The sequence below is a fragment of the Psittacula echo genome, assembly GCF_963264785.1.
Source record: "Psittacula echo genome assembly, chromosome: 4".
Classification (NCBI taxonomy): Eukaryota; Metazoa; Chordata; class Aves; order Psittaciformes; family Psittacidae; genus Psittacula; species Psittacula echo.
Window position 1 is genome coordinate 108,883,693 of NC_137738.1, and position 23,386 is coordinate 108,907,078.

Below are 23,386 nucleotides of genomic sequence, written 5' to 3' on the forward strand. Positions count from 1 at the left end.
ACTTAGCATGTCCAGTACTGTATGAGGAGAAGATACGGAAATGGTTTTAACTCGTATAAACCAAATATACAGTTTTGTAACCAAAGTTTTCTACTCACTAGGGAGGCCTGGGGGGCAGTTCAGAGACAATAAATGTGACATGCTGGTCTGTGTTTGGTATGTTTTCAGAGCTAATCCATGGCTGTACCAGTACCAAAAATTCAATGGTGTGGACAGTTGCCCCTCTAAGTCAGTGTCTGCTTTTACACGTGTGTGATCTTGCAGCTCAGCCAGCGCAGCACATGGGAATTGCTGTAGCTTTGGGGAGTTCGTGTTGAGGACAAGCTGTTGTTATGTGGGGCTTAGGGCGGGAAGGATTGTTGATTTCATTTAGAAATATTTCTAAATATGAGGTGAAAGCTTTGATGTAGAGATGAGATTGTTTTGGGTTTGAGGTTAATAGTGCTGAAGAATGCATGCCAAGCTAACTCCCAAAGCAGCCAACCCTAGATAACCATGTTTAGAGGTTAGCTTGGTTTTAACTTCTAAACCCCTCCTGTTTGCCCTTAATGCTGATACATGGACACACTGCTTCTTGTAGGCTTGTTTATGTGAGCTCTTTGTTTTTCATAGAATCACAGAATGGTTTGGGTTGGAAGGGACCTTAAAGCTCATCCAGTTCCAAACCCCTACCACAGGCAGGGACACCTTCCACTAGACCAGGTTGCTCCAAGCCCCGTCCAACCTGGCCTTGAACACTGCCAGGGATGGGGCAGCCACAGCTTCTCTGGGCACCCTGTGCCAGGGCCTCACCACCCTCACAGAGAAGAACTTTTGCCTAAGAGCTCATCTCAATCTCCCCTCTGTCAGTTTAAAGCCATTCCCCCTTGTCCTGTCCCTGCAGGGCCTTGTCAGGCCTACAGGGCCTCTCTGGCTTTCTTGTTGGTCCCTTTAAGTACTAGAAGCTGCTCAAAGTTCTCCCCAGAGCCTCCAGTAAATACTGGGAGAGTATGAAAGTTCCCTTTCTTCCAAGAGGTAAAATTACAAAACACCTTTTCTCTCGTGATCCTGTTTTCTTGGAAATGTTTGCAGAAACCAGGACAGCTTCAGGGTGCAAAGCAACATGTACTTAAAATAGATATGTCTGTTAGTGGTTTTTGTTAAAAATGAGCCAACTAGAATATTTCAACACCCAGAGTGGCATAATTTGAGCATCAGTGGCACTATCTCGAGTATTTGGCTTCACCTATATCAAACACTGGCACTTTAATAGCTAGGTCCATGTAACGAGGCTTTTTCCGTACCCAGTGTTGGGACTTGCTGGTTTGTTCTTTGGGTTCATCTTGGCTAATGCTGAGCATAGTAGGAAGGTAGCTTAAATCTTGACTCTTAATTTAAAAATGCCTCTCAAATTCAGTTCTGTGGCAGATAGTAGGAGTTTTTATTTATTTACATACAGTAAGTGAAAAAAGAACTCAAATGAAAGATCTGACGGGATTCAAAGAGCAGAAGAGAGAAGTGAAGGTATTTAAGATATATCTATTTTCTTAAGAGTCTCTTTAATCCTTGTTCCTCGTTCTTCTGGATCAGCTTGTAAAGCAGCATTACTGCATCTGAAGTTGTGAACTGCTTTGCTTATCTGTCTAGGCTGAGTTAGTATTAAACAAGTTTCTTAAAGAACATGAGATGACAACATTTACCAGATAGTGCTAATCTATCTTGGTCCTGTGTAGCCAAAGCTGGTAGTTTTAGCAGTTTCACGTGTGGTGGTAGTTGCAGAACACAAGAAACTTTGATCCTACAGTGCAGAATTAACTAAAGTTAGCAAAACTGCAGTGAGACAGAATGGCCGTGAAGCAACATCTGGGTTAACATCATGGACTGTGTTTGGTCTCCATGCCCTTTCCTTAAAGGCACTTACGGATAATAGAAGCATGTGACTTGTGTGTTGATAGACATGAAACAGCCCTATGGTGAACTGGTTCATAAGGATTTAAATGTTCATTGCTCTGATTTGGGGTGTTGCAGAGCATGGCATGTTGCTTAAAGTTATTTGATGTGGGGCTGCATGCCAGTGGAAAGTGTGGGCCTGGCAACTTGGAGTCCCCTGGCCACTTTTGAGGGTGGGTTGTCCAACCTCTTCCCGTGTGGTTTGCTCTTAGATCTGGTCGGGGATCAGATTGCACAGGAGATATGTGAGCTTTTGGATTTCTGGGACTGTAAACAAGTCTCTAAATTCTCGTGCAAACTTTCTAGTGTCTGAAGAAGCTGTGGCTGCTCAGCCAGAAAAGTTGTTTTTCAAGATGAGCCTGTCTAGGCTGAGTTTAAGTATCTGGCATGTTTTCCAAATCTTGGGCCCTTCTCATGGTTTTGTTCTATTTAATCCAGACCTAATTGTTTAGTGTTCACTGGATAAAATGTTTTTAGTGATCCAAAAGCCTTTATACAATGACCTGTTCCTCTTCATGCTTTTGCAATAGTGGCAGTGTTTTAGTTGTCTTTGTTAGATATTGTCTTGAACTTGCAGACCATCAAAGGGTTTTCAATGCCTATTTTATGGGATAGGGGTATTGAATCTCAGGACACTTTTCTGCAGTTAGGTCTTACATGTCAAAGGTACAGGTAGCCATTCAGACTAAAATCCATAGATCTTTGAATCTCTACTTCTCTTCCTGACCATAACTTGCTTTAGTTTGTTAAGATTTCCAACTTAATGTGCTTGTTTTTCCACGATTTTGAGATGAATGAGAATGCTAAGCTTTTTAAATATTTTTTTTTTTCCTCCTTCTGCATCCTTCTTTCCCCTCATTCCATGTTTCCAGTTATCATAAGTGAAAGTCTGAGATCCCTTCTTGCTGTGTAGCTGGTTAGATTACATGAACAACTACTTCATTAGATACTTTCTGAAGGCTGTTTCTATAATTTTAGCGAGGTCTATATTGTCTAATAGAATTCATCTGTCGCAAGAGTGTCTTGACAATAGATAGTGATAGATGGCTAAGGGAAATTCTGACACTTTAGGGCAATCATGGTTTCGTCTTTTTTCTTCAAAATGTTCTCCCAGCAATCTTTGTGTGAAGTACCTAACCTGAAGGTGTTGACTTTGTATTAATGTCCTGTTCTTGCCATGCATGGTTTGGCACTCATAATAGCCTGTGGAAAGTGGTTCACAGCTTGGCTTGGGAAATGTCTTCTGTGGATTTAACCTGGCCAGCTAGAAAGCAGGAACATGAAAGGGAAATATAAAATTATGTGGTGATACTTAACCTTGGTCTGTTAGTGACTAAATCAGCTTCTTCTGATCACTTGAGGAAGGTCTGTATCATAGAGTCATGGAATAATTGAGGTTAAAATGGACCTCTGGGTATCACCTAGTCCAACCACTCTGCTGAAAGTGAGGTTCCTAGAACATTGTCCAGTCCAAGGGTGGAGACTCCATTACCCTAGGCAACGTTTTCCAGTGTTTGACCACTGTCAGAATAATAATCTAAAAAAAAAAAAACCCAAAAAAACCAAACCCCCAAACACCACCACACTCAACTTGTGCCCATCACCTCGTGTCCTTTGAGTGGATGTCACTGAAAAGTCCAGCTTGGTTTTCTTTACAATGTCAAGTGCTTATACACACACCAATAAGATTCCTCTGGGCCTTCATCATAGAATGGTTTGAGCTGGAAAGGATCTTCTCCAGCTTCTTCCTAATATCTTATGTAAATCTCCTCTCTGTCAGGTTAAAGCCATTCCCCCTTGTCCTGTCCCTACAGGCCCTTTTCAAAAGCCCCTCTCCAGCTTTGTTAGCCCTTTTAGGCGCTGGAAGCTGCTATAACGTCTCCTCAGAGTCTTCTCTTCTCTAGGCTGAACAAGCCCAGATCTCTCAGGCTGTTTCCTCCTGGCTAAACAATGCCAGGTCTCTATCTTACCCTCCATATAATTTTAAGCAACTGGAGCATATTTTATCTTTGTTGTCACTTGCTGCACTTCTTCCAGTCTGTCTGTGACTCTCTTGAACTGGGGAGCCCAGGACTGAATACAGCACTTCAGACACTGACTCAACATTGCTGAGCAGAGGGGAAGGATCACTTCCATCAGCCTGCTGTCACCAGTTCTGCCTTGTGTAGCCCAGGGTGGCAGTGGCCTTTAGGTGCTGGTGGCCTTTTATTTTGCATCAAGGGAATGCTGCTGGTGCATGATCAACAGGCAGTTGTTCCTCTCTATGTGCTGGGGACTTGGAATTTCCCTATGGACTTGAGGTTCTGTCTGTTTCTCCAGTTTCTCAGGGTCCCTCTGAATGGCCACACAGCCATCTTGTGCGTCATCCATTTCCACCTTGGTTTGTATTGTTTGTGAACCTGTTGTGGGTGTGCTGTCATCTGGTTGTTAATGGAAAACAGTCTTGGACCTGGGGGTCCAACCCCGATGTTTGAAGGTTGGTTGGTTTTTCTTATTTTTTTTAGTATTTATTGCCAAATAGCAGACAATCTGATAGTAGATAATTGTGTCGATGAAGACTGTTTAGAGGTCTTTCCTCAGCAGTGATGGCCAGAGTTTGAATTGTTCGTTTTTTGGTGAGCAAAGCAGCACTTTCAAAGTCTCAAGCTCTATTGGCAGCAGCATTAATTTCATGCTGTTTGCCTTTATCAGTGTGTTGTGGGGTGGGGAGAGGGGCAAATGAAGTTTCTTGTTCATCTGTTGAACATTTGGGATTGAGATTCAATGAAAGGTCTAGGTGCTGGGAGCTCAGTCTTCTCTCCCAGCAGACAAGCAGCCTTTTTGGATATGTGGGTGTTCCTGAGTGTCTTGAAATAGATTTGCATTACTTTGAAGTCAGTGTTAATAGTGAACCTGGAGTTACAATGCTTTTCTTGTGCATTTGAGAACAGGCCATTTCGTATTGATCTCTTTTTGCAGTACCCAGACTTGTGGCACTACATTAGTGGCTCTAGCAAAATCCCTCAGTTCTATACTTAGAAGCCGCCAGAGATTCATGTCCTCAAGTGAATATTCTTGTACATTCAGCCCAATGGAAAATAAATTGGAGTTTGTGCTGTTATCTGGCAGGTAAAATGAATGTTGGGTTGGAAGGGACATTAAAGCCCATCCAGTGCCAACGCCCTGCCACAGACAGGGACACCTTCTACTAGACCAGGTTGCTCCAAGCCCCATCCAACCTGGTCTTGAACACTGCCAGGGATGGGGCAGCCACAGCTTCTCTGGGCAGCCTGTGCCAGGGGTTTACCACCCTCACAGGGAACAACTTCTTCCTAAGATTTCGTCTCAGTCTCCCCTCTGGCAGCTTAAAGCCATCCTCCTTGTTCTAGATCTCCCAAAATCTTGTCCAAGATCTCGCTAAGGAGACCTTGAGCAGATAAAAGGTCAATGCCAGGCCTTGAGAGCAAGTTTCAGAGGTCTTGGGGGTTTGGGTGGTCTCCTAGATTCTGGTGATGAATAGGAAAGACTTAGGCAGGAAGAGATGTCTGAGCATCAGCTTCTGCCTGCACAGTTAGTATTTATAGACAGGGTGAGGGGTTTATGGCCATGGGACTCTTTTACGGATGCAGACTGATGGCAAGAGATGGCATCCATCTAATAAAATGGACAAAAGCATATTTGCCAACATGGCTGCTGACAGCATGGAGGGTTTTAAACTAGGTTTGGTGTGGGAATGAGACTGAAAACCAAAAGAGAAGTATCAGTTGAAGAGAGGCACTTGGGTGTCTGTGACAGGGAAGCCTCTTCCACTTCTCCAGAGGACCTCTTGCACCTTCCCAGCACACCCATGGGCCAGCCCAAAATGCTTATGTGCAAATGTGTTCAGCATGGAACAGGAGGAATTGGAGGTCTGTGTGCAGTTTTGATACTAATAGCTCTGTTCCCTCTTGATCAGCTCTGATTATGTTCAGAGCCTCAGTGCTGGTGAGTTTAAACTCATGGAGGGCTGGATGATTGGGGTGCTTTAAGTTGATTCGGAGAAAACTCCAGGAACAAACTTGCCAACAAAGTTTTAAGTTGACAAGCAGGTGTTCTTTATTGAGGTGCTGGGAGATGCTGGGGATAGCTCCTCTTAAGGTGTATCCCGGTATTGCTACTCAGGCCATCCTTATATAGTCACTGGGCACACATATATATTCATGAGGCTACACATGAATTACATCATTTTCCAGAAAGTTTCCCACATGCATACAAAAATGTGATGGTGGTCTTTGAGGGTCATTTACTTCTCCCAACAATCTTTGCAACTTCTGGCAGTCTTTGAAGCACCAACTTAATTAACATTACAGACATAGCAATCATCCTGTCCTTCTACTTATCAGTTAGTTTAATTGTGCCCACCTTGGATGTCTGCTAGTCCCAGATACTCCCCACCCCCAGGTCCTGTTTTTCTATTCTGCTTTTCTTAACGCTTTTTGTACTAAGGTCCTAAGGACCTAAAACTGTGTCAACTACCTTCAAGCACTGCAGTTATTTTCCATTACAAAGCCATCAAACTTAACATTACTTAGAACTGACTACATTTTGTGCTTTTGTGCCTCCTTGTCTCAAAGTGGAAGGAGGGACATGGAAAAGAAGAAGGGTTTGCCTTCTCTGCTAAAGAACAGCTTTAGGAGCGTGCAGAGCTGTGCTGTATAGCTGCTGATAACTCAATTGGGAGCTTATCAGTTAAGTTCAGAGGGGAGGGTGACACCATGGTGGGTGTTTGCTGCAGACCAGCTCATCAAGAAGAGGAAGTGCATGAACCGTCTTCAGACAACTGGAAGAAGCTTTTGAGTGGAGAGTTGGTTCTGACTGTACCCTGGCATCTGCTGGAAGCACAAAGTGATACAGGGCACAGCCAATCTAAGAGATTTTTAGACTTGCTTGAGGACAGCTTTTGAGCCAGGTGCCGGACAAACAGGCTAGAGGAGATCTAGGATCTAGCAGAATGGAAGAGTTGATGTGGGAGGATGAACAGTGGTGCACAGTGGCACCTTTGCTTTCCGTGACCGTGATGAAATGAGAACTCATCACGGAAATCCAACCTGTTCGTCATTCATTTCAGGTCACTGAAATGAGAAGAGCTTATGTGAGATTAAGAAAGCAAGTGGAAGGAAAAAACTGCCTGGCTTTGGCTTGTTCAGGGAACTGATACATGGGATACTACAGGAATCTTTCCTGCAGAGCAGAGAAACCCAGGAGAGCTGGTTTATCTTCAGGAACAATCTTCTCAGAGACCAAGAGTGGTCCATCATGATTTGCAGGGAAGACAAGGTGTGGCAGGAGGCCAGATGAGTCATCTTTCTGAGCTCAACTACAGGAAAAAGTCCTATGGGAGGAAGCCGTATGGACAGGCTACCTGGGAGAGATGCACAGAAGCATCCTGTGGGCATTCAAGGATATAATTAGAAAAGCTTTTCTTCCTTTCTGCTCTTAATGATGAGATTCTATGATCAAACACAGTTTTAGCTTGCACTGTGGTTGTGCCTAGTGAAAAATTAATGAAATGTGTTTTTGCCACTCTAGGTATGAGCGGGATGGGACTTGTCAAGAGCATGTCTATGTAGTGAAAGTCAAGAGGAAAGCACTGTGCCAGAGAAGAATGCACATTTTGATTTCAGTGTGTGAGAAATGACAAATACCCTCAAGTCCCTTGTGAAAGGAATCCTGGCACTGCTTTATTTTTCTCCTAATTTGTTTTGCTAGCTGCCATGAAAAGGTTGACACCACAGATGGAAATCGAGATAACCATAACTCTGCTTGCCCTCCATGGGCTTTTGGCACGCTGTGGAGAGCAAGCTTTCAGGTTTTGTTCCAAGTTAATGGTATAAAAGTATACTGACTGTTTGGCAGTGCTGAGAGAACATGAATTAGGAGCTGATATAAATCTAAAACCTGCAGTGGTCTGACTTAAATTACTCTTCAACCACTTTCATTTTGTATCCTTTTGCTCAGGGCATCCTCTGTTCCAATACAGCTAAAGACGGAATGAGTCACTGAGGCTGACAGGAGAGTGAGAGTAAACAAATCCTACTGAAATCTGTTTTAAACTCTCTTTTTTTATACATTTGCTATTCTGCTATTCATTCTGGTATGAAGAGTGTGCTTCACCCTAGCCACCAGTGAAAGTCACATACTGTCCTTTGGAAATGGTTTAAGTTGCTGTGAAAGTCAGTCTTTAACATAACATAAGTGAACAAGAGGTTAGCAGGATGAAGACATCAGCTAAGGCTTCCAGAGCTAAAGATGGTGTTAAATGTAGCTCTTGTAGGTCTTTTGTTTCTATGAGCAGAGAGATGGCTCAGTTCAGCAAGGTCTTCTCAAAGTCCTTTCCAAACAAAGATCAATCTGCAGCCATCAGGGTAACTTAAATGTTTCTGGGTTCAATAAGGTGCAGGCATTCAGGAGAAGCTGTACTCAGGACTGCTTTTGAACAGAGACATTAAAACGGGCCATTTCCTTCTGCAAAGTCACTTGCAGGTTTTTGTACTTAACATACTGATGCTTTGTTTTCTGGTGTTAAGTTGGAACTCAAGGGTTCATGTCAAAATGAACCCTTGGCCATGGGTCAAAAGCAGATGATTAAGAAGGAAACATCCCACCTTCCCCTCCCCAGTATTGCTTAAAATATCCATATGTTGTATTTTAACTGGCATCTTCCTTCAGAAGTCTTGAGCATCTCTGTCTGCTATGATGAAGTATACTTTTGCATCTTAGTTCCCTTGGAAGGGAGGTGAGTGGTGTTTAGGTGCTGGGCTGGGGAAGGGCAGCAGTGTGTCCAACTTTTGAATGCAGGAACCGTTTTCATAGACCATATTTATAAACTTTAAACCCGAGCCATGTCCAGAGAGTTTCAAAGAACCCTAATGGTCTAAAACCCCAAATTTCCTTAAATTTATTTAATACGTACAACCAAACTGATTGGTAGATGTTTCAACTGTGCAAACTGTAGGGATTTTGGTTTGGGAAGTGTTGTGTCTGAGGTATCTTGACAGTTCCTGAAACATTCCCAAGTGAACGTGCTGATTGTGAAGCCACCCTGTTACTGTGGACCGTTTAATTCTCAAAGAAGCTTTATCTAGGGGACAGCACATTTGAAATAAAATTTGGGAATTGCACTAAAATAAGCCCTTTAGCCAGTCATCTTGGAATCTCTTTGCTCCTTACATCCTTCGGAAGGAAGGGGTGTTGATGAGATGTGAGAAGTTCTTTCTCAGTTGTAGCCATGGAGAAGTCCAAACCATTAAATGTAGTTTCATGTGCAGTCAAACATTAAAGTGAAAATGCAAATGAGTAACTTCTTCTTAATCTACTTTTGCTTGCCAGGTCCTGGAGAAATATCCTAATACACCTATGAGCCATAAAGAGATCCTGCAAGTTATCCAGAAAGAAGGACTTAAAGAAATCAGGTGAGTTAAGTGCCTACACAAGTAAAACACATTCATACTTTGGTTCCAACTTGATTTAATTTACTGTTAGCCCCTGTGTTTTGGGGATTGAAATGCTACATACCTGCAGAATTGAGGTCCAAGTGCCATTTGCAAACCAGATGTCAAGTCAGTGGTACTTTTCACAAGAAAACTAGATAGATCTCTGCAGTCCTGCATCCAGCTTTGGGCTCCCAACATAAGGAGGACTTGGAGCTGTTGGAGTGAGTCCAGAAAAGGCCATGAAGATGCTCTGAGGGCTGGGGCACCCCTCTGCTATGGAGACAGGCTGAGAGAGCTGGGCTTGTTCAGCCTGGAGAAGAGAAGGCTTCAGAGAGACCTTAGAGCAGCTTCCAGTGCCTAATGGGGCCAACAAGAAACCTGGAGAGGGGCTTTTGACAGGGGCCTATAGGGACAGGACAAGGGGGAATGGATTTAGACTGACAGAGGGGAGATTGAGATGAGATCTTAGGCAGAAGTTGTTCCCTGTGAGGGTAGTGAGGTGCTGGCACAGGGTGTCCAGAGGACCTGTGACTGCCCCATCCCTGGCAGTGGTCAAGGCCAGGTTGAATGGGGCTTGGAGCAGCTTGCTCTAGTGGAAGGTGTCCCTGCAAATGTCAGGGAGAGAACTAGTTCTAGTTGGAACTACGTGAGCTTTAAGGTCTCTTCCAACCCAAACCATTCTGTGATAAGGGTCATACTTAATTTCCAGGCATGCATGATTCTAGTCTGTGGCTCTTGTTATAAGGTAAGCTAGATCTGTTCAAGTAGTTCAGACTTCAGGTACTGAAGCAAACTTAACTATTTCTTATTTCTCCATTCCAGTCCAAACCATTCTAAGTGTTCTGTGATTATTTTGTGTATATGTATATCTATATATTTTTATTTTTTAAACAAGAATAGTCAGTTTAATTGAAGCAACCTAAAACAAACCCCAAAGCTGTCCAGGAAGTAAAACACCAGCCTCACAAATCCTTATTTAGAAAACTTTATGCTTCATGCTACTTTTTTAGTATTATCTGGAACAGCATGTGGTTCTGCCTTAGAGATCTTCCTGTTCCCACCAAGGAGCAGGCTGGTGTGCTGGGCAAAGGAAGTGCCAGCTTGGTGGCGCCGATCTGCTTTAGAAATGGAGCTATTCAGATGGTAACTCTTGAACTACTGTTACTGTAGTTTAATTCATGAGTCCTTGCTCATACATATTTCCAGGAGATAGTATGGTGTTATTTGCTGAGATAGGGAACAATTCCCCATAGGGAGTACAAAGTACTTATATTTCTGCTTCCTCAGAACAAAGAAAAAGGGAGAGGAAAAAGAGCATTGGGTGTGCCAGTTGGTCTATTTTGGAATTAAATAGCTGTCCTGAATTTGACTTAATGATGTTTTCCAGTCTACTTTGCGAGTTTAATACAGTAACCCATCTGCTTTGCAAGAAATACTCAAGGGCCCAAGCCTAGAAATTTTGCTGTTGATAACAGCATCTTCCACTGAAATTACGGACAATGCGGAGGTGGTTTGCTTTTTGGACCTGTGAGTTTATCTAAAAGTAAGGACTGAATGTACTTATTTAGCTCTTAGGGAGGTGATAGAAGTGTGGTTTCTGCTCTAGGGATACACTCCACTTCGGGGCATACTGCTTTCAGTCAGATCAAAGGCTTACCAGCCTTGGGGCAGCTTCACTATTGTGTTAAACACTGTTAATCTATAATCGAAGGCATGTTCCTAAACAATGAGTGCACTTGTCAGCCCCCTTCTTGTGTCACCCAAGGACAGAATAGAAATGCAGCTGTCTGTACCAGTGGTCTCACTGATGGCAAAATGCAAGCCCAGCAGACATCCAGGCACTTACATTGGTGAACGCTTTTAACAATTCAGAATGCTCTTTTTGGGGCAGAGCCTTAGGCAGAAGCTCAGATAGGGTGTGAAAGATCCACTCTGGCTGGTGAGGCCAGATTTTGGATGAAACAGCCAAAAAAAAAAAAAAAAAATGGAAAGGGCAGAAGGGAAATGCTGTGGTGCCAAATAATCTCTCTCAACCCAAGCCCTTCTTATTGCTTATAGCTGATTTGGGGATTTAGCCTGAGCTAATAGTAAGTTGTTTTCCTCTAAAAGCTGCTGGTGAGCATCAGGACAGTGCAGACTCCTCATATCTTAAGTCCCAGAAGATGTTTGTGCAAGCAGTTAGATGTGAAACTCTATTTCTCTAGTTCAGCTGCCCAGCTTTGCAGACTTAGCCACGTGTCGTGCTGTGGCTAAGCACGTGTTGTGGATGCTGTGTCGTGGCCTTTCCCCTTCAGTGTTAGATTGATGTAGTAAAGCCTTAAGACCTAAAAGGCTTTCAGTTCTTAAGCAATTCAATTCCAGTTGCTGCCAGTAAGTAATGTGTTTGTGGCTGGACTGGGCTTCTGATATGTCCTTGCCTGTGACAAGATGGGCTTCACATGAATCGATATACCTGGAAGTGTTCAAGGCCAGGTTGGATGGGGCTTGGAGCAGCCTGGTCTAGTTGAAGGTGTCCCTGCCCATGCCAGGGGGGTTGGAAGTGGATGAGCTTTAAGGTCCCTTCAAACCCAAACTGTTCTATCATTTGATTGAAAAAATTTAGTGTTTTTGACAGCATGAAAACTGTCAGAAGAGCATGATGAGCTCACCGGTTTCTGAGTCGTCTTGTGCGTAGAGGTTCTGGCAGGAAACCACGGCAAAGCCTTTGACAGCAGATTATAGCAATTTCCATGTACTTGCTTGCCTTGAGGCACTGCAAGACTTTAGTTTGGTATGATGGTGTGTGAGTTTGCAGGCAGGACATGGGCTCCCTGGTTAACATGTATGTTGAGGCTTTTGAGTTTTCAAATTGTTTCTCAATGCAATTTGCTTTTAATAAACAAAATTGCAAATTTCTTTGGCAAGTATTTCCACAGTCCACATATCTCTAAACTGTCATTTTGACTTCAGTGTATGCTTGTTAGGTTTTTTTTCATTCACCATCTGCTGCTTCAAGTCTGTATCTATATATATATAGATATATCTAACCTTTTAAAATATCTGATTTCCAGAAAGAAAATAGTTTTAGAAGTGACAAACAGCTTTCCTACAGATGTGCTGAAATGAGGCGGAGAGAGTGGGGAGCTCAGCTTGTGTCCAGCAGTCACTTTCCTGCCTGGCTGTACTGCCAGTCCATCTTCTTGCTCTAATGATTCCTGGCATGTGCTGCCAGTTGGCCAGCTGCTGAGAAGGAAGCTTGAGGGCATGTTTAAAGTTTAGATGGCTGGAAGTGCTGGTCCCGTTTTAGAGTATTGGGGATTGCAGGGAAGAAGGGTGGCAGTGGAGAGTGAAAAAAACAGTAACAGTGGCTTTTGGTACATGGAGGGCAATTTGACTAATTTTTGGACAAGGCTAGGTCTTAAGATGGAGGAATTTTTGTAGCAATGCAAAAACCTGGGGTGATACTGGCTGTATTTATAACTTCATTCTAGTACTCAATTTTAATAATGAGATTTTCAAAGGCTAGCCCAGGACCAGTACTCTGACACATCAGTTTTGGAAGCCTAGGGCATCCTGAAGCTAGAACTATACTTCTTGTGTGATCTGTCAGCCTAATTTTCTTGATTTGCCTGTTTTGACAGGCTGCCCTAATCCTGAGATCCTTTCCTACCTACTTGTCACTGCTTGCATGCTGCAAAAAGAAAATACTTGAGGATAAACACTCAACAAATTGGCAGCATAACCTTATCTGGCTTTAAGATTTGTACAACATCCTATATTGCTTTATCTCTGTTGGCAATGTAGCTTTGGCAAGCCTGAGCAAGTCATAACGCTTACACTTTCATATGAGACTTTGAAGATGCATGGGATAATGGTGTTAACTGAAGCAACACCAGCTTAGAAACCTCCCCAAGCTTGAATGCATGGGATAGGTGACACCAAGAGTTAGCAACAGAGGCTCACATTTCTTTGAAAAATAGCTTTTTAAATCAAAATTGTTAACTTGTCATTGGATTTCATTAATCTCTTCACATATGTGAGAATCAGTGTAAGAGTATCTGAGGAGTAATTAGCTTTTAAAGGTCATGAAGTTCAAGAAGGCCAAGAGCAAGGTCTTGTACCTGAGTCAGGGCAATCCAAAGCACAAATACAGGCTGGGTTAGAGACTGAATTGAGAGCAGCCCTGAGGAGGACTTTGAGGGTGTTGGTCAATGAGAAGCTCAACATAGAATCACAGAATGGTTTGGGTTGGAAAGGAACTTAGGATCGTCTGGTTCCAAACTCCCATACCACAGGCAGGGACACCTTCCACTAGACCAGGTTGCTCAGAGCCTTGTCCAACCTGGCCCTGAACACCACCGGGGGTGGGACAGCCACAGCTTCTCTGAGTAACCTGTGCCAGAGCCTCACTGCCCTCACAGAGAAGAAATTCCTTATACCTAAGCTTAACTTCCCCTTTTTAGGTTTAAACCTATAACCCCTTTCCCTATTGGTACAGTCCCTGATGAAAAGTCCTACTCTGGCTTCCTTATGGACCCCCTTCAGGTATTGGAAGGCTGCTATGAGGCCTCAATGCATCTTCAGCCTTCTCCAGGCTGAACAGTCCAAATTTTCTCAGCTTGTCTTTATATGAGAGGTGTTCCAGCCCCCTTATCATCCTTGTGGCCCTCCTTGGGTGATTCAGATCCAGCAGTGTGCACTTGCAGCCCAGAAACCAACCGTGCTCTGGAGCTTGACCAGCAGGTCAAAGGAGGAGATTCTCCCCCTTTGCTCCACTCTGGTGAGACACACCCCCACACCCCACAGTGCTGCATCCAGCTCTGGGTCCCCAAAATAAGAAGGATGTGGAGCTGTTGGAGTGAGTCCAGAGGAGGCCGCAAAGATGTTCTGAGGGCTGGAGCACCTCTGCTATGGAGATAGACTGAGAGAGCTGGGCTTGTTCAGCCTGGAGAAGAGAAGGCTCTGGGGAGACCTTAGAGCAGCTTCCAGTGCCTAAAGGGGCTGACAAGAAAGCTGGAGAGGGGCTTCTGACACGGACCTGTAGGGAGAGGACAAGGGGGAATGGATTTAACCTGACAGAGGGGAGATTGAGATGAGATCTGAGGCAGAAGTTCTTCCCTGTGAGGGTGGTGAGATCCTGGCACAGGTTGCCCAGAGGAGCTGTGACTGCCCCATCCCTGTCAGTGTTCAAGTCTAGGTTGAATGGAGCTTGGAGCAACCTGGTCTAGTGGAAGGCGTCACTGCCCATGGCAGAGGGTTGAAACTAGATGAATTTTAAGATCCCTTCCCACCTAAACCATTCTATGATCTTATTATATCTTTGGTAGCCTTTTCACTTAATAGCTATGAATGTTCTGTTTTTCCTGGATTTTATAGAGGGCACTGTGTAAAATACTGGCTTGTGAACCTCTGTCCAAACACAGTAACTTTTTTCCCCTAGATACTAATTAAGCAAGGAAATGCATCTGAACACTAGCTCCAGTCTCAGTGGAAATGAAAACAGACATGGTGCTCTGGTTACTTTTAATTCAAGTATTTATGGAATTTCCAACCAAAACAAAGTCTTAAACCACTTTGTGGAGGGAAACAGTGTAGAAACCAAAGTCCCCTTTTCTTCAGTTGTGTTTGGGCTAAAGATAAGTGTGTCATGAACAGTTTTGTTTCAAGTTTTAGCTGCCCTCCAGGCAGTGGCTGCTTTATTGTTCTCATTGGCAAGTCGGTTCTTCCAAGTTCCTTGCAAGAGCATCCAGCACAGAGAATCCTTCAGGTGGGAGCTTGCTCCCGTATAAGGAGATAGTTATATGCTGGGGGCTGGAGCTACTCAGTCTGATGCTTGTGTAAATTAGCTGCCAGCACTGTAACTTCAGGCTTCTGTAAGTTTCTTCACTGGTTGCCTGTATTTCTCCTCTGTTGTTAGCTGAAGATCAGAAGTGTGCTGTATTTCTGAGGTTGGCTTGTCATCTGTGAGTCTGGTAACATGAACAGTCTGTCTTCCTGAGTGCTGACAACTAAAGTGACACAGATTGCACTCACCTGACAGAAACCATGGATTTTATTTATTATTTTTTTACCTCTTCCCCTTCATGTTACTCCTGCAGTATACTATAAAGTGAGGATCTCATCTGAGTGGGGAGAAATGCTATACTTGGTCATTCTCCTGCAGGAGGAGAGAGGATGAACTTAAAAGGCAAACAGTACTCTTGACTTCTCAGAAGTCTGAGCAAGGGTCAGGCTGGAGCCTGGACTAGATGCTCTTTGTTGGAAGATGAAAGCTGCTTGCTGCTAGAGGATATTCTTGCATCTCAGATTGAATTAAGGACCAATGAAGTGATGTCTCATTCTTGGCAGAAGGCTTTGTCACTAAAATATTTCCTAACTGTTCTTCAGTACTTTGATTTCCTTATCTTCTGTTGTAGAGCTAGGAAGTAAGATGGGATTGGGAGCAAAAAGTTGGATGCTCCTCCATCCTCAGGGCAGTTGTTCCTTCAACAGCTTGATGTCAGGAAATTCTTTCTCCAGAATAGCTCTCCTCCTAAAACCAAACAAACCCAGCACCCCAATCAAGGTAGGAGTGGAAGGGGGGCTTTTGAAAGGGTACAGGATTTTTAAATTATATTGTAAAGGATGAAGTATTGGATCCCAGTGACACTGGGTGTGAGGACAGATTGTCTCTTACAAAGTGCTTCCGTATTAAAAGCTGCCCCTATGAAAAACCGTAGACTTCTCTCTTTGTAGAAGCTGTTCTTTAAAGCCATGGTGGGTCTACATAAAAGGCTCTCCAGGCCAAGAAATTTCATCTAGGTGAAGAGAATTAATTGGCAACCGGTGAAAAATGTATTTCTTATTTATTTATCTTAAATATTAGGAAAATGGGAAAACTGAAACTGTCCCACAGTGGAAGAGATGTGCATCCTGCACCAGGCAGAAAGCAGGCAAGCCTCGCATCCTTGCTGCTGGCCAGCTGCGTTGCACTTAGAACCTGAGCCATGTTCTTGATCAGCCTGGCAGGGCAGTTGTGCAGAACTTGGTATGAAGATCTGCTGGTCTGAGCCTATTGTGAGGTGGCAAGTCTTGGATTTGAGTTCACTAATGTAGTTTTACCTCCCTGAAGCAGGTTTTATAATTCACTTCCTCTGTAGATTAGTTCTTCAGTGTTTTCATAAATCCAATGGTCTTGAGTTTGGAACTGAAGATAATCCTTAAGGTCCCTTCCAACCATTCTATGATACTAAGTGTAGGCTGAATCCTTAGCAAACTCCATAATGACTCTGAATACTTCTATTTGCTTTCAAGAAATGAAGCATTTCCATCAGCTCAATCTGATTCTGGTCATGACATTATGCTTAAGGAACATATATAGCCATCATCCACCTTTTGACACCTTTGACTAATACAGAGAATATACAGAATTATCTTGGTAGAATATTTGATAATTTCTCATGGAGTAAGCATGTCAAGAGTTTTGCTTTCATCCTTGATGCCTCTAGTCAAAATATGAAGGAAACAGATTCTTGCTATGCAGTCTGCTTGCTATTTCATTTTAATAAGTATCTGCACATCAGCAGATATTGTCTCTGTTGAAAATTTTGCTTTTACTGGTGAGCTGTTACACACAGTTCACATTTTCGTGAAGGAAATTGGCATGAGTCAGAGCAGCCTTCGTGGTATTGCTCTTAAAATGGCTTTGGGCCACTTGACATGCTGATGAGCTCATCTTTAGCATTTCTTTGGTGTTCTTTGATCATCTTAGCTCTTGGCTAAAAAATAGCTTGTCAGGCAGGACCTGAGAGGGGAAGGGTCCAGAGACAGTGATGGGACCTTCTGCGGGCTTGCATTTTTAGCTTGCTTGTGCTACCTCCTGGTTCCTTGTGACAGTGGGAAGCTGGGATTCATGTGCTGAAGGGAGAAAGGAAATTTGAATCTCATTATCGTGCCACTGCTTTGTAGGGAGCCTGGTGGGAGCAGGGTAGAGGAAGTGGGCGCAGGACCTACCAGAAGTGCTTCAGGATGGCCCTACAGTCAGGCATCCTTAAGAGAACACTTGGATTCGTGTAGCATTCTCTGACCTCTGCTAACCACGTAGCTTCTTGAACACAGATCAAGCATACCAATAATTTTTCTTTCTAGTGACAAAGACTGTAATATGTGGCATCTTCCTGTTGTGTGAACAGGCTTTTCTGTGTACACATTGTCTTGACCAGCTGGTGCTCCTTAAGGGAGGTGTTGGGAGGTGTGAGCAGCAAGTGCAGTACACAGTGAGACTTGTCCTCAAGGGAGCTGCAGGGGAAAAGACTGCCAGGGAACTCCTTTCAATTTATACCACCTGTGCTCGTAGAGCTTTCCTTAAAGGCTGCTGTCTGTATATGAGGACAAGATGAATTGTACTGATGACAGCGGCTTGTGCCTCACAGCACCTCACTGGCCCTGTACTGCAAGACCTTGTCAGGAGGGGGATGCTGGAAGGAGTTGTCCTTCCTGGCCATTGAGGCATTTGGCAGGCAGCAAATTTGGTGTGCTTGGCTTGTTTATAATGTTAATTTATTAAAATAAGGCTTTTAACAACTTTTTAAAATAATATTAATGTTCAAATTTGCCTGGTGATAGCTGTGGCATCCCACAGTGAGGAGGTCAGGTAGCACAATGTTTGCCAAAAATCACCTTTCTGTGCAGACAGGTCTGGAGTATTTGAAACTACTCATGGCTTTGGCAATCTGTAGGTAACCACACCAGGAAAACTCTCCTGCTTGAGCTCTTTGTAAGGCAGTAGATTTAAAACCTGCTATACCCAAACCCACTTTTCATGATCTGGTGGTTGGTGTTTCTGGTGAGCATTCACTTCTGTCAATAGCTTCCATAAAACAGGGCCAGACTCTTTATGGAGGTACATGGTGTTAAACTGAGAAGCAGTGAATGCAAATTACAAGATGGGAAATTCTGATCATTCTGATCTGATTAGAATGAGGGGAAACTTTTTCCTTTTTTTTCTTTTGGGTTTTTTGTTTCATTTTGTTGTGGGGTTTTTTGTGTGGGTTTTTTTTTTTTTTTTAATTTTGTTTTTTGTTTGTCTTGTTTTTGGTGGTTTTTTTGTTTGTTTGTTTGGTTGGTTGGTTTTTTTTTTGGGGGGGGTGTTGTTTTGGTTTTTTTTCCCCTGTAAGGGTGATAAAACATTAGAGCAGGACCAGGGAGGGTTCTGTAGGCTCCAATTCTGGAGGTACTTAGGGTTGGACAAAGCCCTGAGGCACCTGACTTGTGTGCTCTTGATTTGAGCTGGAGCTTGGGCTGGTGACTTCCAGAGTTTCCTCCCATTCTAAATGATTCTGTCAGGGTTCCCAGCCTCCTTAGCAAAGCAGTCTTTTGGCTTCAGTGCCTCTTGTAAGATTGTGAGTTGCTGCAGTACCTTGAAAACTTAATAGGCTTACATGTAGACAGCAAGTACTGCTAAAAGGGCTGCTTCTAGTATATGCAGCTGGGGTATGATGTATCAAATAGGTCATACTCCGCTGGTATACAACAGCTTTGGTTTTCACGTCTTTCAGGATGTGAAGTTGCAAATTATGACCTGGCTTGGAGGGTGCCGTAGCCATCAGCTTACAAACAAATAACTTCACACATTTGTTAATCCACAACTTCTTTAAAGGTAATCTTCACATGAGCTGGAAAACCTCAAGTTCTTGTCTGATGGATTTGATACTGATAATGTTGAGTGTGTATGGGGAGATAGGACAGGGGCATTCATGTTTCTTATTAAAGAACCACCAGGGTTGGGTTACCTCGAGTATCTCTAGAGTTAGATTGTTTTCATTCTGCTGGAAGATGGGTCTTAAAAAATGTCCATAAATTATTACTAACCTCTTGGTCTTGTCACGTGCAGAACTTAATACTCACAGCTGGGATTCCAGGGCTCTTTCCCAGTGTTTTCCCAATGGGAAAAGGGAATTTGTTGTAAGCAGGTGCCTTAGGGCCAGTGTCATATGCACACACATTTTAATTGCAACACTCTCCTTTAGTTTTGCTCTACCAATTACTCTAAGCCTTCAGGAAGAAGGGGCAGGCAGCAGCAAAGGCCAGAAAATGCTGGTGCACTGAGTTCTTGCTATTTTTTTTCAATTTTTTCAGCTTTTTCTGGAGAAGATAAATGGTTATCACTGTACCCTATTCTGGTGGTCTTTGGTTAAAAATGTATTCTTAGACCTTCATGATGCCTTTGTGTCAAGGAGAAATTTATGTGTAAAGTCTCTGATGGAAAGTACAGGTTAAAGCTATTTTTGGTCAAACGGCTGTCAAGTATTAGTCATAGGACAGTTACAGATTAATATTTAACAAGGTTAGTGCTATGTTCAGTGAGCATCTCTTCAGGACACCCATGACTATCCTCTTGTTCTGTTGTTTTTTGCTCTGAACCAGGCAGGGGCTCCTCCGTACCAGGGCTTTTCCTGAAGTGAGGAAAAGCTGGAGATGCAACTTCTCCCTCTTGAGCACTTTCTTCTGCCATCACCATCTCCAAGGCTACCTTGTCTTTTGGTTCTATATCATGAGCCTCTGTCAGCAGGTCGTGCCCATGCTTCATTGGCGGCATGGTTTGTTCCCCTGCAGACCACAGACCTTGAGAGACACCCTTGGTCAGGCAGACCCTCACAGGACATGTTTCTCTTTTTGCTTCATTAGCATTAATTTCACAAAAAATGGAAGTAGACACAGATTTCTGTGCTACTTGGTATCTGTGCAAAGTATGGAGATAAGGTAGTAGGTGCCATAAATAATACATGTAGGGGAAGATGTTGATTTGAAAAACAGTAGTTCAAAGAGAATGGTTGTAGAGAAAGGTCAGGTTTTTGACACTAGCAGGGTGTGTGAAATACATTTATTATGAGAAACTCTTGACTAGGCAACTCTTTCCATATCCGTTATTTCAAGGTATCAAATCCATAATTAGGAAAATATTCTACTTCTCTCATCCTGACAGACTGTGATAGTAACAGCTTTTGCTGTCTCAAAATAAAATTGCACATAAGTTTCCATCATGAGGAAGAGTGTATTAGCTGTTTTAAGGAGAAATATGGGGTGTTACACTCTACTGATGAACACTGCAGGGATCTAACAGGTTGACTCTCTTCAAGAAAACGCTAGAACCAAGGTCTCAAAAAATACTTGGGTTTAGGATGTATCTTCAGTATGAACTGGCTCATGGTTCTGTAGCAGAAATACAAAGGCAGGGAAACCCAAGTACTCTGAAATTTTAACTGTGCCCCAGGAGCCTTAAATGAAGGTGATACTTTCTGGATTCCTCCTTTAAAATCAGAAAATGCTTTTTTCTGCATAGTCCCTCAAGGATGTGAACAGCCCACGAACAGTATCTTGCCTGTGGCTGCTGAGTTAAGGTAGAGCTAATCAAGTGCTGTGACCCTAAAGGTATTGCTTACACCTCTAAACCATGTCTAAGGAAGCCAGTTGTCTTCTACAAGGGTATTTAACCTTATCCAGGACGCGGCACATGGTATCAGTCTACTGATGTTCCTGCAGGTCAGATTCAGTTGTGAATAGACCATTAAAACTATAAATGAAGCTCAACATCAGTGTGTGTCAAAGAGCTTTAGAGTGTCCTGGGTAATCCCTATCCTGGGCACTCAGTTACGCTGTGGTCAGAGTGAGGCTTCGTCCAAACCTACTGTGAAAGCTGCCTGCACTCAATGTTCTTTTGATCTTGTACAAATTTCCATGAACTTTGAGTGCTGGTGTGTTAAAATTGGCTTTATAGCATGAAACGTTTTACTTGCCCCCAGCCTCGCTACTGTGGAAATATTTAAATACATAGTGTATTAGTTGTCATTATTAATGATGTGGTGAGCCCATGGGCAGCCATGGAGGTGATGAAGCAGTTATAGCGCAGGAACGAGCACATACAATTGGCTTCACTAAAATGCTAGAAGCCTGCCTTGCTTCTCTGGCTTGCAGGGCTGCTCTTTTACTCGGAGTTGTGAGCTGCGAGTAGTGCCAAGGGGGTGTGAAAGAACAAGTAAATTCCTATTCTGCTCTCTGTCTGCATGTGAGATTTATAAAGGGTTTCTCTGACTTCTAGAAAATGTTCATTAGCTGGGGAAGGTTGAGAATAATGCACCCAGGGATTGCTTGTGGTTGGTGCCTGTATGCCAGCTTCACTGAAAGTAGACCCGAAAAATCAGCCAGGTATACACCTTCCTCCCTTGAGCCTGTTTGATACAACCTGGTCTTAGTATTACTGCAGATCTGCCTGAAACGTTTTAAGTTTGGTTCTGGTGGATGGGTGGGAGGGTACATAGTAATGATTAGACAAATTGTTTTGCTCAAGTTTTTAAAGGGGTGTTTCTCTCCTTTTTTTGGGTTGCACTCCAACTCCAGAAGGTAAGAACCACTGCTGATTGTTCTAAAGCTACTCTTCTCTGTTAACGCAAGCTGCAAACCCTATAATTAAAAGAGCAACTGCTTGTTTCACGCAGACTTAGAAATCAAGTAATGGTAGCAATCCTGGTGTTAATGCTTCTGTCCCCATAGTCTGCCCTCTCCTGCATGGCGTTTGCATCAGTGCTTTGGTGTGATGCAAACTTGAAATCTTAATGTTTGTTGAATCTGTCAGTCTAATGGCATGTGAACGCTTGGTGTCTCACTAGTTAACCCTGCTGCATGCAACCTGGGGTTTGGGGATGTGTGTGCTTGATTTGCATGATGTATTTTTGTGCATTCTTTGTTGTGGGGACGTTTGGCACTGCATATTGGGAGAAGCAAAATTTAACACATAAAATAAGCTGCTTTTCTAAATTGTGAATGTGTTTAACAAGCTTGAAGTTGGTACAGTGGTGTCTGCTTATGGTATGTCTCTGCTGACACTTCCATAGATCTGAAACTATTGTTGTTTAAAATAATCACATTTTAATTTACTAATAAACAAAAGCTATATGTGTGAATGTCTGATTCAAATGGAAAGTGGGGAAGAAGAGGATGCTCCAAAGAACAAAATGGGAAAAAACCTCACCCTTAAACACAGTTCTGTCTGTTTGGGTGTCTTTATCCAGTTAAATCCACATGCAGTGATGATGGGAAATGAAGACACTTGCTGCTGGATGCACTTTATATTAAGCTTATATTTAGAGCAGGAGGCGGTAATTAACTTTTCTCTGTTGTTGAGGTTGCTGAGTGCCACAGCACTCTGCAGCTTTTCCTTGTGAGGGTGATGAGGCCCTGGCACAGGTTGCCCAGAGAAGCTGTGGCTGCCCCATCCCTGGCAGTGTTCAAGACCAGGTTGGACAGGGCTTGGAGCAACCTGGTCTAGTGGAAGGTGTCTCTGCCCTTGGCAGGGGGTTGGAACTGGATAAGCTTTAAGGTCTCTTCCAACCCAGCCCTTCTGTGATTCAGTGTGATGATGATTTGCCGGGTCCACCATGCTGTTGTTCACACAAGAAATACAGGGAAATCTGACAACCAAATTAAAAAAGGACCATTAACATAAAGTAACCATTTGATGGATAAATAAACCTTGTATGATGCTCTGAGGCCAAGGTTTTGCCGAAGTTGCAATGCATTATGACTGAAAATTCCACTCCACATGTGACCGAACAAAAATTATTTGGTCATACTCTTTTCCAATCGGAATTGATTGGCTCGGTCCCTGAGAGTTCAGGACCAAGGCAAATGAGGAGGGATGCTGCAGTAGGACTTGAAAGCATGAGCAGGAACCCTCCACCTCCCTCTTCCTCTTCAACAGCAGCTGCTTGGAGTAGAGAATTCTCACCTTATCCTTGTGTGTTTTTATCACTCCCAAATTCCTTTGTTCCTGCTCAGTCTGAAGAAGCTTTGAATTTAATGTGGAGTTTAAATGACATGGTTTAATGATGGCTTAAATTTGGTGATTCTTAGAAGGAAAATACAGTATATAGATGTCCATCTGAAATGTCAAGTAGTTTAGAAAATACTGGAGGGGTGAAAGCTCAGAATATGTGTTTCTTCTTATGCCATTGATTGGCCTTATAACTCTCTTTTAACTACAGAAATTGCTA

At 43.2% G+C, this 23,386-nt stretch overlaps 1 protein-coding gene across 2 annotated transcripts in view; it reads left to right on the forward strand.

Annotated features, from left to right (window-relative positions):
• Positions 1–23,386, forward strand: part of ASXL2 (ASXL transcriptional regulator 2) — a 106,389-nt gene that overhangs the window by 22,582 nt on the left and 60,421 nt on the right. For both annotated transcript variants that reach the window (XM_080615755.1, XM_080615754.1), the window contains exon 2: positions 9,277–9,359. In XM_080615755.1, the coding sequence (XP_080471881.1) occupies positions 9,277–9,359 (83 nt within the window). The remainder of the gene's footprint in view (positions 1–9,276; positions 9,360–23,386) is intronic.